Raw genomic sequence first — 18,930 nt, 5'->3', positions numbered from 1 at the left:
CCAGAGCAGGCCATTGGGCGACTGCCCCAGTTAGTCTGCCTGTGCCTTTGTCGACCTTGCTCCTTGGAGATCTAATCTGTAGAGATGATGAGAGATTGGGTCCTATCCCGGAGTTCTCTTGTCAGGTTAAGATTAAATTAAACTCCTTTAGTTGTTCCACCTGGGCCTTGGGCCAAGGTAATTGAATAGAGATGCCTGGAAGTTTTATCCAGCGAGGATGAATATAGTAATCCCTTCTTCTCCCATGGTTTCACATATGTCACCTGAGTGCAGAGCCGGTGGTGCAGACTGCCTGAACATTCTATGGGGCAGTGCCAGTTTCTGTTTATTAAGACATGTTCCATGGCAGAGATTAAATCACACAATGCCCTGCGTAGGGCTCTCCCTTAACTCAGCAGTCCAAAAAGGAACCATTGCTTTAACGATTCATCTTTGGCCTGGGCAAATCCCTTTCTGTTCACAGGTGCCAACATTAAGATCAGTATGTTCGTAACTCTTCATTTGGGACAGGATTAGAAATGAAGACTTGGGTGTTCTGTTTATGGCAATGAGGTCTTTCCACACCACATGTGTGATTCACCACCTCGGAGACTAACTAGAGGGCGCCTACCACTTCGAAAGGTAAATAAATCCATGACAGAGTTTATTAAGTATTCAGAAGTCAGTGCTGCAAGAACACAGAGATGTGAAAATTGTACCTTAATGAAATGCTCTTGTTTTCAGACAAATCTCTCCCACCTCTCTTTCTGCCTCACCCTACCTAGTTTAAAATGTTGATTCAAGATAACCTTATGAATTCCAAGTTTTCCTCAGGTAGGACACAATGGCAATCTGCCAATGTTCGTAAGCGACTCTTATCAGTCACTGTGGCAACCTGTTTGTCTTTGGGTCATACATCACCTCTGGACAGGGACATCAACCCCCATCATCCATCCTAAAATCATGAAAATAACACYGGGAAAGGGCAGGTGCCTCAGACCAGACCTTATTAGTGCAGGAACCATCCCTTGTGGTTCTGGATCATAGGTTTTCACCTGCCCCTTCAATCAGAAGACTAGCCTCCAAGGAACCACTGACACTCCCCTTTTTCAACAATGGGGCATTCCATGGGCATTATTTATTTTGACACCATGGGTTGGAAAACAACCAGTCCAATGAAAATAATGGGGAAATGTTGTAATGATCTCATATGCATTTAATTCAACTGGGAATTTCTTAAGACTCCACAGCAAGGCAGATTTCCTGAGGTAACTATGTTAAAGTATGGGGGGAAGCCTGAGTAGGTGACGTCCATCAATCTCTCTCTACACACAATGATAGCCTGTCCTCATCTTGTCAATGACATAAACCGGGTGGGAGGCTGCATGACATAATGACATGGCGCTCAGATGACACGTGATGGAGGTGTAGCCTGAAGGTTTACTTTTTTTWAACATATATTAAGACCCTATACCTCAAAGCCTTGACGTCATTGCATTCACAACATATGGAGTCTTCGCGTATCATAATCATATGACATTCATGTAATGCTATGTTCWCATTTTGCTCCTGTTTTTCACTAAGGTTAAATCCTAGCTGCAGGGGAGTTTATCTAAACGCCTTCTGAACAAAACCATTTCCATCTTGTCATCCAATTATATAATATGTAGCTTTTGTATTAGTGCTTATAACAGTAGGTTTGTTGCAGGGGTTTGTTTGGAGGGTGATATAATGGGGGGTTAAAAACTGAGAAGACAATGAGAACTGAGAAGACTTATTTTTCCCTCTCCACCTTTCTTCTTGCCATCTATCTGGTCATCTTAACTCACCACCATCCATCCCTCTCTCACTCTGTCTATCTATCTCTCCATCTGTCTCCTTCCCTCTCTCCTCTCTTTTCATGGGGGGAAAGTGGCTGCTGAATCAAAGCAGGCCAGTGAACAAGGCCCCCTCTTTTCAGCTGAGTGATAAAAAGTTAATTGGTAGTGTGTGACCACTCAGATTCCTGTGTAATTGCCTCGAGTTGGGTCGGCCTTGATGAAGTCAGTTATACGACACAGAGGGAGAAAAACACCAAAAAGCAACTTAAAACCTTGGCCAGTATCCAAATGATTTAATGAAGAACCTTCTGCAACAAACTGGCAACTAACAAAAGGAACACATGTGCTTGAAGCCACATTGTAGTTACTGTTGATAACAGGCACATTTTGTTGATTCTATTGTACATTACATCCATCCAACTTTAAAAAAAAATATATATATATTTCGGTATCTTTAGTATCTTTCTTTGAAACCAGGAATTGAACTTATTTACTGCTTTTCTGAAAATACAAAAAAACAATTTTTTGATTAAGATCAGGACTCAGAATGTGGCAAAATATGGTCATATGGAAAAAAACGTTATTATCATCATGCTTAATATCAGATGGGTTCTTATCAGATATGTTCTGACTGAGTCGTAATCCAATAATAAAAAACACAGCTTGTGCTATCTATCCACAGCATTAGCAGTAGTATGTCTTCACATGTGCTTCTCCTTGACTATAAACACACTGACCCAGAAGTCTGTGAGCTAGATCTTACTGCCAAGGACCGGCGCCCAATAAATTAAATGATAGTCAAACTTTAAACATTGTGCAGCAGCACTGTTTGAGCAATACCAGAGCTCAGGGTTGCAACACTTATCTCTGTGTTGCAGCAGTAGGCTATAGCTACATGATATCAGCGATTCTTTTTTTTTTAACCAACTATTGAGATTTGACTTGCGATATAGATCAAAACACTTGGGTGAACTGTTGGAACCATATAAATAGAATGATTTATATTAAGAAACAAAGTGGAAAACAGCATTGTCCTTGTTTGGTACAATCTGTAGACTGCATTTGACCTAACAGAATAGCCTGAAAACTGACAAGACGGAGTTAACTACAGACGTTACACACGGCTGAGTTGCATTTCAAAATATTGCATGTGATATGGATCTCTTGCTATATGGATATTGCACAGGTCAATATGGCGATTTTGATGTGGATTAGATTAATTGTGCAGCCCTACTACCCAGGTAACCCAAGTTCATCCTTTTATTTATAAACTCTCTATTCTGTCTTACTGGAGAGGGCCCTTGATGAAACCAGTCAAACAGACACATATGGATGGATTCTTCTCTGCCTTTTCCACTCTAAGGCCATCATCAGCTGAGGCCCTCCTCAAGAACAGGGTACCACTTCAAACAGCTCATCGCCAAATTCCCCTGTGATCTCCCACTGTCCTGACAGCAGACTGACAGACAAACACACAGACAGACATGATAAGAAGGGGGAGGAGGGCTCAGTTTCACTCTTGACTACCCTGGAAAATGACTGATGGCAGGAGATAGAGGGAAGAGGGACACGGCTGATAGAGGGGCTGACAGGTTTGAGATGGGTAGAGAAAGAGAAAAAAAGAAAGAAAATGGAAGATGGCCACAGTGGAAGAAATGGGGCTGCTGGGTGCATTGATAAAGGAAGAGAGCGAGATAACAGGATGACAAGGACAGAGAGAAGCCTAACATAATCCTGCATAGGTTGCAGTATCAAGTTGGCGCATTGCTAGAATGAGAGATATAGCTGAAAATAGGGCTAGTCTGAAGAATTGGGATTTAAAGGCCGGGGGGGAGGGCATAATACAAATGCCAGCACCATGCCCCCCTACTTTTCCCACACACCGAGCACCAGACTTGTACAAGTATGGAGCCTTGACTTGAAGAGAGCGGGTAGGCAGTCTGTTTTGAACTTGTTTTGGTTGTGCACTGGTGGACTACTGGCAGCAGTTGGTGTGTATGGGACCATGCTGAGAACCACCTGTCCGGACAAAGTCAACCAAAAGTAAGTACCCTCTGGTGAGTGATGCTTTATGGGTAGCTTAGATTTCATTCAAAATTATGTCCTTGTTTTCATATTTCAAATATGTTGTGTGTTTAATGACAATGACGTAACATAAATAAATATATGTACTACTGTAAGATTTCAGAGCAACATGTCAGCTATATGTTTACATGATGAGTGAGAGCTATAGGCCTACGTTAAGTGAGAGCAATACTCAAGAAATGCCAAAGAAATATGCATAAATATGCAGTTACTGTACTCAAAACATTATGGTGCTAAATGCATATCGTTTTACATAATTCTGGATCATACTTAGTGTTGAAATCTCTAAGTTGAATGGTCAAATGATTGGTGTTGTGGTTTGGACCACAGTTATGGGCAGTGAGTGACACAACATAACCATTTCTGTTCCTCAGTTGCCAGTACCCCATAGTTAAGAGTACACAGTACAGACACTTAGATGTCCATTGTTTGTCCTATGGCTCAACCCATTGGAAACTATTGGGCATGAGTGTTCCGCATACATTTTCAATGGACCAATACAATGGCCTTTGTTCGATGGTTAAACATGTCACCAACAGCTGTCTGCTGAATGGACAACAGTTCACAACAATGAACTACTACGTTGCCATCGATAACAAGATTTGCGCCCCTTAGAAGCAGAAAAAAATAAACCCCACAATTTACCACTACTATAAATATTTCCATATTCGATAAATGATTATTATTACGTTTTCTGTAATACTTACAATAATGGCTAGATGTGACCTATGAATTAGGCTATGCAAAAATCTGTAGCCTACACTATCAATCACTTATTGCGCCTTCCTCCATTGCAAAACCGTGTAACCGTGCAATTGACTTACCTTTGGCAATGTTTGGTCAGTTTGTTTCTGGATTTAGTTGAAAATGGTGAGGTAGTTATCTTTTTCGTCGCCTACAACTTCGGTGTATGACCCATGTTGCCTCGTCTCCGTGTGGTTGACAGGGCTACAGGCGCAGCGGGACCCGGGAAGAGGCGGGGAAGCCAACCGGAGGGCGGGGTTGAAGGGCAGGTGAAGTTTCCCTCTCGAGGAGAAGTGGATATGGGAATCTTGCGTGGGCAAGTGTGAGGACCCAAATCACCCCCGCACAAGTTGTTCATAATAGCTGTTTAAAAAATTACACAATTTCCCAGAAGAAAAACAACAACATATTGATATAGATAATATACATATTTTTTATTGTGTCTGGAACAAAGTGTTCAGTCTATGGATCCAAGATTATCATGTAGGCCTATTTAAATAAGTAAAGGGAAAGAAATAGGCTATTATGTTGGCTAACAACAGACTTGTTCAGTTTTATCTGTCTTTATTTTAATGAATCTTGACATCTGAAATTGCTATCTTACACCATGCAGTCATCATCAACAGCACTATTTTGTCCGAACAGAGCAGTGTGGTAGCTTATTAGGTACAGGACAGAGATACATCTTGTGGTGAGCATCGGCCTACATATGGCATATGATGAGAAAAATGGCTAAATATGATTTATGTCAGAGTTTCTCTTTAACTTATGAAAACCGTTGTCTGAGCAACATTGTCCCTTGTACCATAAACCTCATTGATAGTTGACTCAAGCGCTTTCTTTGCAAATGTTTCAGACTAAGAGTTACTAACAGTGACCAAAGACACTTCAGAAGAGAGAGCGACAGATGGAGAGAGAGAAAGAGAGAGAGCGAGAGAGAAGCGATAAGATAAATTAAATTTAAAACAGGAAATGACATTCAGCTCAGGAATTTGACAGAAGCCAACAGTCATCCTTCAGTCATCCTGATAATACCTTAAGGAAGGGTCATTCATATGTGTAAGTAAATGAATGCATGACTTTCAACAGGAAACCAGTGTGAGAGGTGAACGAATGCTAGACCCTGTTCCAAGACACCTTAATAGAACACATTTCACAACAGCATAATTCATTATTCACTGTGTACTTAGACATTATAAAAAAACATTGAATCGTTATCTTTAACTCTACATTGTTGGAAAATGACCCGTAAGTAAGCATTTTTTATTTTGTATTTGTATTTGTGTGACTGTCTTAATTTTTTCCCTTACCTCATACAAAGTTCAGAAAAACACTTATTTAGACTTTGTGAACTAGAATGAAAGAGGCAGTTGAAAAGCACTTGATTTGATACAAGACAGAGAGCAGATATCTACAAAACATTAGCCCGAATATCCTTTAGCACCATGAATACAGGTGGACCACAAGTAGACAAGTGACATGGAGGAAATACTCTAGATCCCAGACCAATGACAACCGTATATAATTTGTAAACCATTCTGATTGTGTTACTTCTTTAGAGCGGAGAGAGTAAATCCAGAAAGACCAAACATGAAATCCCTGATAAACCCTATAACTCAAACACTTCAGTTCCGACTAGCCCATAACACTGCAAGATCTACTGATGGGCTGATCAGCATCCTTGCAGTGGGGAAACAACCAATCACACGGCTCATCATCTCTTCAACTTCAGATTACCACAGGTATTCAATCATCTTTTTCTACACCTTCATTTATAAAGATATTTGACGATACACCTTTTAAAATAACAACCTGGGCATGTGAGACATTCAGTCTAAAGCAGCAAAAAACGAAACCCAGCAAAGGAAGGAAATACGGTATAATAACCATGTTAGGCATTACAAAATACCTATATATCTTTTAGGTCTAATTCCTCATATTTCTTGGAAATTTTCACAAGCTGTACGATCCGTCAGTTTTGGCTTCATAGCACCTCATTAATGTATTTCGATTTGGTCTGCATGTAACACAAATGAAAAGACTCAATGCCCCGGAAACCAAGAATATAGAAAATATTTGCAGGAAATTCAATGTTCTGTCTCAACAATCTGCTCCAATGCTGTCTTAAAATGTTGTTACTGTAGCTTGGCAATTATTAAAACCATATGGGATACATACTCTGATTTAGAAATGTTTACAATAAGAAAGTTGATCTGTATCTTAACAATGTGCATCTCAAGCAGAGTAGATTAGTAAAGTATGACCATAGAATCTTCACATGACTTCAGTAGTGTGTGATATTGTCAAAGCACATGTTCAAATAACTAACATCAATGTTGCATAAATAAAATGGGTAAAATAAATAGCAGTTGCGCAAATAATAATCATTAAATCAACAAAATTCAGTACAAAACAGAGTGCTCCTTTCAAAACCACTACTTTTAAAGGTGATCTTAAACATTCATCAAAAAACACTATGTGGGTTCTAAAACACACTACAATACTAACTGTGTCTCCAAACGTTCATCCTTAACAACATCCGTGTCCCTTCTATTGTTTCTGAGGGTATTGGTGTTAGACAGAAACCCCTAAACAACCATATTCAATGTAACCCTCTAAACCACCTTTTCTCATAATTTATCTTAAAGGAAAACCAGCCTGTTTCACAAGATACAACACTGAACAAGCACCAGAGAGACATCACCCTCAACAACATATAGTAGTAGCTCATTACACATTTCAGTCAGAGAGAGAGAGAGAGTGAGAGAGAGAGAGGCATAGAGGCATATCGATAGAGCATCAGAAACAGAGGCAGAGTGAGAGTGAGAGAGATTCAAGAAGGCGAGAGATGAAAAGCACTTGTTCAGCATTACGGAGTCTCTCTTTCCTCTTGACCATGAGGATAGGAGACCTATTAATAAAGATATCTGGCTTACAGAGTGTTTTTTTTCAGGAATGAGGAGTCTGGAGTCCCAGTAAAGGCAGAGTGGTGAGAAAAGGAGAGGAGGATTGGTCCCAGTGGTTAGAGAGAGAGATAGCAAGGTCCATGGGGAAAGAGAATATCCCAGACAGTCCTGGAGTGGGGTCCGGTCCCAAACGGAGAGGAGATATGGTCTGTACATCCAGCTGGAAAATCCAGCTTCCACCTGCAGCTGTGAAAAAAAGAGAGAGAGAAAGACTCAGGGAGAGATTGTTTATGGTTCGATTGCCTAGTATCGCATTGTAAGTGTGAGGTAATAGCATTAGATTGGTGAAGTATTTCAGATAACATGAGGTCATGAAAGGGACAAAAAACACAAAGCTCTGATTTTATATATACATGTGCTGCCCCCTTGAGGACCAATATTGAACTTTACATTTGAAATGTAGAGGCTAAAGTGCCTCTGAACATTTTCCTAGGGACCCTAATGCTCTTTAAGATTCAGATCTTGTGTACTAGTTTCTAGAATAGAGTGAATGCTTTGGTCCTGACCTAGATATTGGCACCAACACAGATGTCATTGAGGCCTTTGGCTTTCTCTGTAAACCTCAAGTGATTCCCAGAGTTCTCTCAGGGCTGATTAAAGCCTGAATTAAAGCATTTGAGACTTCATTAATTAATGGCTGGTTTCCTGGCTGTCATTAATCTTCTCAAAGGCCAAAGGCACCAGAGTGGGCCACTACCAGACCCCATCATCAATTAGTCCAATGTGATTAAGTCATGCTAAACGCGTGACAAAAAGAGAAACGGCCACACAGCTGGGCTCAGGGTTACCATACGCATTTCTTCCAAGATGTGATTTGGCTGAATCAAGCATTCAACAGCTGTATTGTTTCAATTTCAGCTGTGAATAAATTGTAAGGAATGGCTGTAAGGTTAAAAATAGAGCAGTGTGGGAAGTAGGAAAGGTCATTGGAGTCCATCAGAGAGAAGGGATCTACTAAGCTTTCTGGAGCAGTCGCAAGGCATATCCACTTGTTGGACCTCAAACTAAGCACTAAAATCGTACATATATTCCCACAAAACACTTTATTTTCTCATACAGAATGATGAAAATAAGACAACTAATGAATTGATCAATGACTAATGACAATGTGTCCTGTACTAACCTGTGCTTTATTTGCTGCGGTGCTGCTGCTGCTGCTGTTGCTGGCGGTGGGGTGATGGAGAGGCCGGGTGGCGGTGGTGGTGAGGGCTAGACACCCCTCCACCCCCGCGGATAGAGCCTCCACGGATGGAATGACCCGCTGAGGGAGAGGATGTGGAGTGCTGCTGATGTCCTGCACGGATGGGCTTAGCTACAGAGAGAGAAGGGGCGAGGCAGGGAATATACACTGATATGAAACTTTTCATACAATTTCCTGTACAACACACACACAGATATATTAATACAGAGATATGTCAGCTAAATTTAAGTTACCTGGAAATCATTTATCACTGGATACAGTATGAAACATGAAGCTCCCTGAGATACATGTAGGGAACAACTTCTCCCTACATTCTCTACTGTGTACCACTGTCTCTCACCTATTTGTGCAGAGTGCCCCCTCCTGGAGGCGTTCTTGGAGAGCATGGCCTCTTTGATGCGGTCCACCTCCTGCAGGTAGCGTTTGCGGTCCCTCATGGCACTCTCTTTGGCCTCCCTCAGGGCCGCTTCCAGGGCCTTGACCCTCTCAGCCGTAGCCCGCAGACGCTTCTCCAGCTTGGGCAGCTCACAGCGCAGGTCGGCGTTATCGCGCACCAACTGGAGAGGAGAGACGGGGAAGAGGAGGATATGTAGTTACAGTGTGTGTGTGTGTGCGTGCGTGCGTGCGTGCGTGTGATTCCTACCTGTTTGTGGACCTTGGTGAGCTGCTCCAGGTTGTTCTCCAGGAAGGTGATCCTCTGTCTCTGAGCCAGACGGCCCCCAGCCTCATCATTATCCATCTCTGCACTCTGATTGGACAGAAGCAAGGAAGTGACATCACACATAGGGCTGTGGCGGTCACAAAATTGTGTCAGACGGTAAGTGGTATGCAAATCACTGCCGGTCTCAAGGTAATTAACTGTTAATTAACATAAACATGTTTAGCATCTCCGGGCTTCTATGCATAGAAGCTGCTGATGCACGCCTTTAGAACATCTACATGTTACTAAGTTTAATAAATCTATTTAACATAGCCTACACCATCACAATAAAATCCACTATTTATTTAGTTGCAATAAGGCCTATATATCTGGGAATGTCAAAACATATGGGCTGCATGATGCGACTCTATATTAATGATTTGGAAAAAGTTGCAAAAAAGGAATGCGCCCTGATCCTTGCGCTTCCCGCGGAGACCGAGACAATTGCATTGCTGCTCTGCTTGTGGGGCAAGCAAGTTAGGGGATATGGAATGTTGTTATGTGTAGGCTAACTGTAGGACAGTGAGAAGAGCAGTAATGTTATGGCTAGCCTCAATTAGCATAGTTAGCTAGCGTCTCTCGGTTTGATGCAGTCAAGACAGGTACTATACGATATACTATATAATCTAATGAGATAATAAATAACTAGCAAGAAGTTAGTTTAGCACGAGATAACAGTAGTTGCGGTCTCTCCCTCCATGTCTCTGCTCAGGTGCTCTGAGCCTCCGGTGTCTTACTCACACTCACATTAACACACAGCATGGCCTCCGCTCCCTGACCTACAGCTGCTAGCTCTGTGTCTCTCTCTCCCTTTCTCCATCGCTCCGGTTTAATAAAGTAACAAAACAATTGCCTTTTCTGCTGCTTCCCTCACTCGGATCAGACCAGTTGTTCTTTAGGTCATTTCGGGAACGTGTTTTAAAAATGTATTCATGCATTCTGTGTCCATTTCGGGCCTGGAGCTCTAACTCCCATCACCATTTGTCCTCATTATTCCGATTACTCAAATTAAATCAGGAAGTGTTTAGCGAATGATTAAAGGGACAATATAGTGCCGAGTTCCAGGCCATTAGCGAGGGCCATTAGCAAGTTCGGTTGGCTACCCATCAGCGCCATTCATTTGCACAGTTTTGGATGGGATTACCGTGACCAAGAGGGAATTTGACTGGGTCATGACTCGTGACTGGTGGTGTGGTGGTACACACCCCAACTGCTGACATTTACAGTATATGGTACATCGTGTGGGAAACTGGTTCCTAAAGTCACCTTGGTTTGTTGTTGCCTTCGCCTTCTGGCCTTAGTAACCAATAACACCTCACCAAACAATGGCAACAGCCTTGTTAGTTGTTAGCAGAAAAGGTGGATGTAAAGGCATACAGTAAGCCCACAAATGAGTGCATATGTGAAAGTTTACAGAGTGGAAACATTCCAGCTGAGCCTTAAGGAGATATCTCCCCCAATAACCTATCCTTCCTGTACTTACCATGCTGACGCGGGAGGTGAGCTCTTGGATGAAAAGCCTGCGCAGGTTGTGCAGGGTCTGAAGCTCCTTGGCCTGGTGGAATTGATACATCTCATGGTCAATGAGTTCAACATCAATCAACACCTGAGACGTACGCTATAATAACTCCCTCCACTCACCACAGTTTCTTCCAGCCCCTTCAGGTCCTCCTTGGCCTGCTCTCTCTTCTCATTCATGAAGCTACAGCAGAGAGAAAGAGAGGACACATGGTGTTCAGGGCTTGGCAATTCATTTCATGTTACAAACATGTTATGACCATGTTACAACCACGTTATGACCATGTTATAACCATGCTACACACACGTTTGAGGAGAACAGAACAGAGCTGTGGTAGATAGTGTAATAGGCAGACTTACACAAGCTTCTGCAGTTGCTCGTCCTTCTCCAGCTCCTCGGCCTTCAGTTTGTCATTGTCTGACTGCAGCTTCCTCTGTTCCAGCTGCAACCCCTGGTTCAGACTAGCGGGAGAGCACAGTGGTCACTATTCAGTATAGTATAAATCAATGCTACACTGTACATACTGTCCTTATCGCATGGGACTATGTTTACTACCTGAAATGGGACTTTAAAAAAAGACGTGTAACTGAAATAAATAAAAAGGATGTTACTCCTTGAGCTCGTCCAGGACCCTCTGCTTGTGGTCGATCTCATCCCGCAGGCGAGACAGCTGCTTCTGATGCACCTCTCTGTGGTTCTCCATCTGCTCCTCTAGGGTCTTCTACAGAGTGCAGAGGGGAACACAGGGTCAAGGGTCAAAGTTCGTTGATTTTATTTATCTTTCACAGGAACCTGAAAGAGAGTGGGGGGGGGGGTAAATCGAAAATGGGAGGGATGAGCGAAATAGAAAGATCTTTACCTTCATCTCCACTGCATCCTGCAGTTTGGTCAGGTGCTCCTTCTGCTTATCCATCACATGTACCTCTTTCATTTTCTCTGTGGAGATGAAAAATGAAAAAACAAGAGACATAGTTAATTTTTCTTTGTGTGATGGACTGATTGGTGACAGGCATGTTTGTGTTGGTGTCCGCGTGTCTCACCCTGTGCATGTAGTGCGTGTAGCTCTTCCATCAGGGAGTCCTGGCTTTCTTCCAGCTGTCTCTTCTTCTGCTCCATGTTCTGCATGTAGTCTGTCAGAGACTTGATCTTAGCTTGGTGCTGCATGGAGGACACACACCATCAGGCACGGACAGGGTTAATAACAGTGCAAAAGAATACTTTCTCTAACCAGGTTTCCATCCAATTTTTTTATACGAGTAAAGTAAATGTCGGATAAAAAAATGTCATGACAGGTCAGATTGTTTTCGGTAAACTTTCCAAATTTGGACAAAACACGCTAGACAGGGTGAGCTCTTTTTGTGTCTGTCACATATTTTTGTGTCTGTAAAATGAATTATTGTCGGTGAAAACGTTTTTATGCGCAAATATTGATGTACTGTAATAATCATCGTATGGAAGTAAACTTGGAGTCACGCGATGACATGTTGTGTGGTCCTCCCACTACGACTCAACAGGAAAGCATGACGTTTATTAGGCTACAGATTAAATTAATTATAATTAACTTCACAGGGTGGTGAATGTGCAAGATGATGAGCTTGATGTTCCTTTCCAATAAATATCGAGGGTCATGTTCTGGTGACATGATGATCGATGCTTGGCTGCCGTTTGACAAATAAAAAGAATCTCGCTCTTTTGTCCATAATAATAATCTCATCATGTAGGCTATATGTGTAATCTATCCAACAGCGCTCCGATAGCGCTGTTGGATAGAGCACACGTGCCAATACCAGAGTGGGCACATTCGCTATATAACACAACATTTTTTGTGAGAAAACCATCAGTAGAGTTGAAAATGCGAAGGAAACCCATTTAACTTGCATTTTTTATTTGATACATGGGAATTTAACTGCAAACGGTATTTTATGTGCACTACGTCATCACGAACAGCCTTTTAATCTGCAACAAGTCAATTTGATGGAAATACATCTCTGGTGGGAAAATGCGCATATTGTTTTTCTGCAGATTTTTTAAATATTTGCATGAAAATCTGTCGCCAATTGGATTGAAACCTAGTTACTACCTCACTTTCCAACCAAGCTGCATGAACAGAATAGTTAACTGAAAAAAGGAAAATATTCAACAAGTCTTGAAGGGCAATGAGAGTGGACAGTTTTTTGTTTTATATATAGAAGATTATGCTAAATCCACTTCCTGGTTACCTGGGAGATGAGTAACTGACAGGAGGCCAGCTCCTTCTCATTGGCCTGCATCTTGCGGGAGGTGTCGACAAGGGAGCTATCCAGCTGTTTGCTGCGGTTCACCAGAGACTTGACCTCCGACTTCATCTTACTGATGTAAAGACGGGCCATGGTGAACTCCTCCTCGATGACCTCATTCACCTCCATCATCTGAGGAGCAGAGAGAGTGAGTGAGATAGTGTATGAAATATGTGCTTGTATGGAAAACTGTTTGCACTCACAAACTTCTACACATGCAACTGCTCCGCCCACAACCGTAAGGCTCTCCAGAGGGTAGTGAGGTCTGCACAACGCATCACCGGGGGCAAACTACCTGCCCTCCAGGACACCTACACCACCCGATGTCACAGGAAGGCCATAAAGATCATCAAGGACAACAACCACCCGAGCCACTGCCTGTTCACACCGCTATCATGTATCAATTATGTAAAAATGTATCACTAGCCACTTTAAACAATGCCACTTAATATAATGTTTACATACCCTACATTACTCATCTCATATGTATATGTATATACTGTACTCTATATCATCTACTGCATCTTGCCATCTTTATGTAATCATGTATCACTAGCCACTTTAAACTATGCCACTTTATGTTCACATACCCTACATTACTCATCTCATATGTATAGACTGTACACTATACCATCTACTGCATCTTGCCTATGCCGTTCTGTACCATCACTCATTCATATATCTTTATGTACATATTCTTTATCCCTTTACACTTGTGTGTATAAGGTAGTAGTTGTGGAATTGTTAGGTTAGATTACTTGTTGGTTATTACTGCATTGTCGGAACTAGAAGCACAAGCATTTCGCTACACTCGCATTAACATCTGCTAACCATGTGTATGTGACWAATAAAATTTGATTTGATTTGATTGTAACAGGTAGTGTGTCTCAATGACAGAGTGTGTATATGTGTGTATGAGTGTAAGTGTGTAATTGTGTAATATGTCTGTATAATGTGTGTCCTTACAGCCTTGAGGTCACTGGTGCCGATGATGCCTCCTATCTCACTGAGGTCTCGGAGCAGTAGACTGAGGATCTCTGCTGCTCTCTTCTTATGGTGACTGCTGAGCTCCTGTAGACTGGACAGCTCCCTCTGCACCCCCTCCAGAGTGGTCTGAAACGCACACACATTTTACAATCACAGTCCAGTCATAATCCATATTCTAGAATATGTTTTGAACGGGGCAGAGGAATGCTAGAGAAATGGTCTGAGTTTCATTCCAGGAATGTTCCCTTCCCTCTGCCCTTGTTCACTCTCCTTCACGGATCTGAGACAACTGGGTAGGTGAAAGCAATAGTTCCTGAGGTGTACATATCCAGTCCTTTGAGCTCTGTAGCAACGCGGATGCCCCGCCCACCTGAGGATCTGTCTTTTCCTATTTCCTGTGTTTGAGGGTGAAAAATCACTTCAATCTCACTGGATTGATTGCTTTCATTTTACTCTTGCCACTCTTTCATATTTTTTCTTGTGCCTGTCGTTTCTCCCCACATTCTAAGAAAATGCTGACAACAAATGTAATACTTGAACTTCATTCATTATTTGTCCATGCCAGTAAAATGTGCAATAAATGTGCAATGTGCAATAATTCAGTCAATATCTGATGGATATTTTTTTTCAATGCCATGCCACGGATACAAAGTATTCCCCCACGCCCGCCGCCGCTAGCCCCTCTGGAAACCTTTTTCTCAAAGCTAAGGATCCGGATCACATTCTGCCCATGTGTTATTTAACTCACACATTTGTTTTTCTAACACAGCTGATGTTCACACTCCCCCTCGCTTCACATTTCGCTCATTACACACCCTCTTCTGTACCATGGTGATGTAACCTATGTCTCTGCCTCATACTTCTGAACAGCTGAAATAAAAACCCTGCGGCGATTTGTACGAACATTCCAAAACATTTATAATATGAATCTTCTCTGTCTGTCGTAACGGATATTGCAGTTGCACAAGCAGGACGCAGTCCCTACTCGTTGGAGCAAAAACAATCACTGTTTTGTGTGATGATGTAGGGTGATCTTTACAGTTGCTGCCGTATCGTAGTTCCAGAAGCCTGTCTGCTTCTTGCGCAGCTTAGCCAATGTTTGCAATGATGAAGAAAAAATAACATTCGATCACTAATTAGACTGCGTGTCTGTGTTTTGAGATGACCCCCCGGTACCACCCCTGCCCCGTGGGCCTGAAAGAAAAGAAAGTAACAAAAGTCAAAATATACGTACAGTACCAGTCATAAGTGTGGACACACCTACTCATTCAAGGGACTTTCTTTATTTTTTACTATTTTCTACATGGTAGAATAATAGTGAAGACATCAAAACTATGAATTAACACATATGGAATCATGTAGTAAACATAAAAGTGTTAAACAAATCAAAATATATTTTATATTGGAGATTCTTAAAAGTAGACACCCTTTGCCTTGATGACAGCTTTGCACACTCTTTCATAGTTTCGATGTCTTCACTATTATTCTAAAATGTAGAAAATAGTACAAATAAAGAAAAACCCTGGAATGAGTATGTGTGTCCAAACTTTTGACTGGTACTGTATATACTTGGTTTGTATGTGTGGGGCTTTAGCTGAGATTGTTCTTTACAGTCAAGTATATTTGTCCAGGCCTGAATGATTCCTTGACTAGCACCATTCATTCTCGCTGTTCATAATTCTAATGTTATCATTTCTAATTGTAACTGAATCCACTGGTTAAATGTTAGAGAGTGGGGTGATCATCTTAGAGCCAACATTTTCTTCACAGCAGTGCTGCCTGCCAGCAATAATCTTCTCTGATTGATTGAGAGATTCAAGGTGTTAGCATCATGAAGTAACATAATAGATGCAAAGCATTGAATATTTATATTCTAAATTAATTTTGTAACTTTGCCCCAGGAGCATTTAACTGCAGGTGACTCCCACATCATATGAAGGAATGTGCCAACCTGATTTAGGGGACACAGGGAACAGTTGGGAGTAAAACATTTTCTTGGTGTTAAATAAAGTCTGTGAACAAACTTAAAATGTATAAATTGATGGTTCAGATTACGGGATGCCAAGGTCATATTTGTCCATATTCTGTTCCAGTTAAAGGGTCGTTCAGGTTCAATTAGATCTGTGGACCATACTTTTTTAATGGCTAGCTCAGAATATGAGCTTCCCAAAGGTTTTTACATTATAGAGATCAGTACTTTCGGGAGCCCATATTATTTATTTATAAATCCCATCATTGGATAACCATCATTTTATAACTTGAGATGAAGCAGAATTTATCTATGATCGTCAATGAGTTTGGGAGTGATTACGATATATTGTATCGTTTTAACAATATTGAAAAAAAAAATTGCACTAGTTGGCTGTACCTGCACCAAAACTCCATTATTTTCCTTCATAGCTGACTGATCAAAACTAGTTTTCTCATGGCTCTCTTGTCTCTCTGCAGCAGACATACAGTGAGCAATATGTTTGGAACACCGAAACGCAATAAAATCACAGTATCGAATCACAATAAATACAGAATCGTGAGAATCGCAATACATATAGTATCGGCACCGATGTATCGTGATAATATCGTATCAAGAGGTCCCTGGCAATTCCCAGCCCTACCAAACATGTCGATAACACATTTAGTGTAAAACCTGTAAATAGCTGCATGCAGCCTACTCCCCTCCTGAAAAAAGAATATGAAATCACACTTATGCTTACTGAATCATGGTGCTCCACAACTGTTTTGTGTACCACATGAAGTTTGTAGGAAATCACGCTTATGCTTTACAGCTTACTGAGGGAATGCAATAGTTGGAACAGTTTTGTGCACAACATTAAGTTTGTAGGCTACACCAGTGTCCAGACATAGGCGATCAAGGAAGGGGTAGCGGCAACGGAGCACTCAGCAACGCAGCTACTTAGGCAGCGGAGTTTATCACTAAAAAAAAATCCTGTAAATGTGCAGAAATATATGTATTTTTAGCCTGGGGAAATTGGGATACAGCCACTCTGTTTAAAAAATTCCAAACGTTTGGAGTATCTTCATCCATTATACAACTGTTGCGTTCATTAGAACTGTTCTAAAAATCTTTTAACCATTTTGATGATGATTGCTACCGTAAAGGGTTAGTGTGTTCAGAGGAGAGGGATCTTCCTGGAATGAAACACAGCCCTGGAGACCAAACTTCCTCCCAATATGACTCACGCTCTTCTGGTTGAGTTCCTCGCTGAGCTGGTTGTTGGAGCGGTTCTTGTTCTCCACTTCCTGGCTCTTGTGGTCGTAGTTAACAGCAAGCTCCTCCAGGGCCTGCAGCACCTCCTTCACCTCCTCTTTGGCCACCTCGTTCTCCCTCTGCAGCCTGGACAGGTCCTCCTGCAGCTTCTCATAGTCCTTACGGGCCGAAACCAGCAGCTAGATGGACGTGCAGGTGAGATGAGTAAACACACACACACACACACACACACACACAAATAACATATACACGCTAAATTCAATCAAACAATACGTTTCCAGCACAGTACTTAGACCCCCCAATATAACACCAGGATAGAAGCATCCTACAGTCTCTGGCACAAGACGAGGTATTATAAATCCACATCCCAAAATGAAAGCACAAATGCACTTCACAGGAGGTGGACAAGATGACAGAATGGCATTAAAGCAATTGTTTCTCTCAGCAGTTAGATTGTGCCCTGCTCCAGCCTTCAAACCCTTGACTATTTGCCTAGAGCGTAATGGACGTGTTACCATGACAATGTCTTTCTTTTACAAATCCCTTTCTATAATTCCTTCTTTAAAAACCATTAAGGAAAGAATACTTGTATCTGATATGACTCACAGAGTAGGCAGCTGACACGGAGTCCCTACTACTACAGAACTTGCATAGCGTGCGATGTGCGTGATGAAACAAAGGTCTACACTAAGTATACAAAACATGAACACTTCCCATGACTGATTAGGTGAATCCGGGTGAAAGCTATGATCCCTTATTGATATCACTTCAATCAGTGTAAATGAAGGGGAGGAGACGGGTTAAATAAGGATTTTTATCCTTGAGACAATTGAGACATGAATTGTGTATGTGTGCCATTCAGAGGGTGAATGGGCAAGACAAAACATTTAAGTGCCTTTGAACGGGGTCTGGTAGTAGGTGCCAGACGCACCGGTTTGTGTCAAGAACTGCAGCGCTGGTCCACCACCCAAAAGACATCCAGCCAACTTGACACAACTCTGGGAAGCATTGGAATCAACATGGACCAGCATCACTGTGGAACGCTTTCGACACCTTGTAGAGTTCATGACTCGACAAATTGAGGCTGTTCTGAGGTTAAAATGGGGAAGGTGCAACTCAATATCACCACTAGATGGCAATAAACACAAATTCAAGTTATGCACTCTGTTTATGAGTGTAAAAAACATACTCCTTTGCTCATTGCACTAATTCAATTTGATGAATACCTTCACTTTTATCAAGTTACAGCATGTCAATCTACGAGACTAAGGAATATAGATGAAGGAGATGTGTTGTATAGGGTTGGATAAGCTCACCTCATCTAGATGAAGGAGATGTGTTATATAGGGTTGGATAAACTCACCTCATCTAGATGAAGGAGATGTGTTGTATAGGGTTGGATAAGCTCACCTCATCTAGATGGAGGA

General features: G+C 41.7%; 2 protein-coding genes across 5 annotated transcripts in view; both read right to left on the bottom strand.

Annotated features, from left to right (window-relative positions):
• Positions 1-4,866, bottom strand: part of LOC111976399 (ly6/PLAUR domain-containing protein 6B) — a 50,095-nt gene extending 45,229 nt beyond the window's left edge. For 2 of the 4 annotated variants that reach the window (XM_024005237.2, XM_070447743.1), the window contains exon 1: positions 4,709-4,862. The gene's annotated coding sequence lies outside the window, so the exon portion shown is untranslated. Of the gene's footprint in view, positions 1-4,708 lie in introns of all 4 variants that reach the window. The other 2 variants (XM_070447745.1, XM_024005208.2) reach the window with 2 other exon arrangements.
• Positions 4,867-5,037: 171 nt separating this feature from the next.
• Positions 5,038-18,930, bottom strand: part of kif5c (kinesin family member 5C) — a 35,013-nt gene continuing 21,120 nt past the window's right edge. The window contains exons 14-26 of the mRNA XM_024005196.2: positions 17,476-17,682; positions 14,257-14,403; positions 13,234-13,422; positions 12,055-12,172; positions 11,874-11,950; positions 11,626-11,735; positions 11,374-11,475; positions 11,137-11,197; positions 10,979-11,050; positions 9,439-9,543; positions 9,136-9,352; positions 8,718-8,906; positions 5,038-7,780 (exon numbers count right to left, since the gene is read on the bottom strand). Coding sequence (XP_023860964.1) covers positions 8,725-8,906; positions 9,136-9,352; positions 9,439-9,543; positions 10,979-11,050; positions 11,137-11,197; positions 11,374-11,475; positions 11,626-11,735; positions 11,874-11,950; positions 12,055-12,172; positions 13,234-13,422; positions 14,257-14,403; positions 17,476-17,682 — 1,587 coding nt within the window. The 3' untranslated portion in view covers positions 5,038-7,780; positions 8,718-8,724. The remainder of the gene's footprint in view (positions 7,781-8,717; positions 8,907-9,135; positions 9,353-9,438; positions 9,544-10,978; positions 11,051-11,136; positions 11,198-11,373; positions 11,476-11,625; positions 11,736-11,873; positions 11,951-12,054; positions 12,173-13,233; positions 13,423-14,256; positions 14,404-17,475; positions 17,683-18,930) is intronic.

This window comes from Salvelinus sp. IW2-2015, linkage group LG2 (genome assembly GCF_002910315.2).
Source record: "Salvelinus sp. IW2-2015 linkage group LG2, ASM291031v2, whole genome shotgun sequence".
Classification (NCBI taxonomy): domain Eukaryota; kingdom Metazoa; phylum Chordata; class Actinopteri; order Salmoniformes; family Salmonidae; genus Salvelinus; species Salvelinus sp. IW2-2015.
This window is presented reverse-complemented; position numbering and strand designations above follow the sequence as displayed.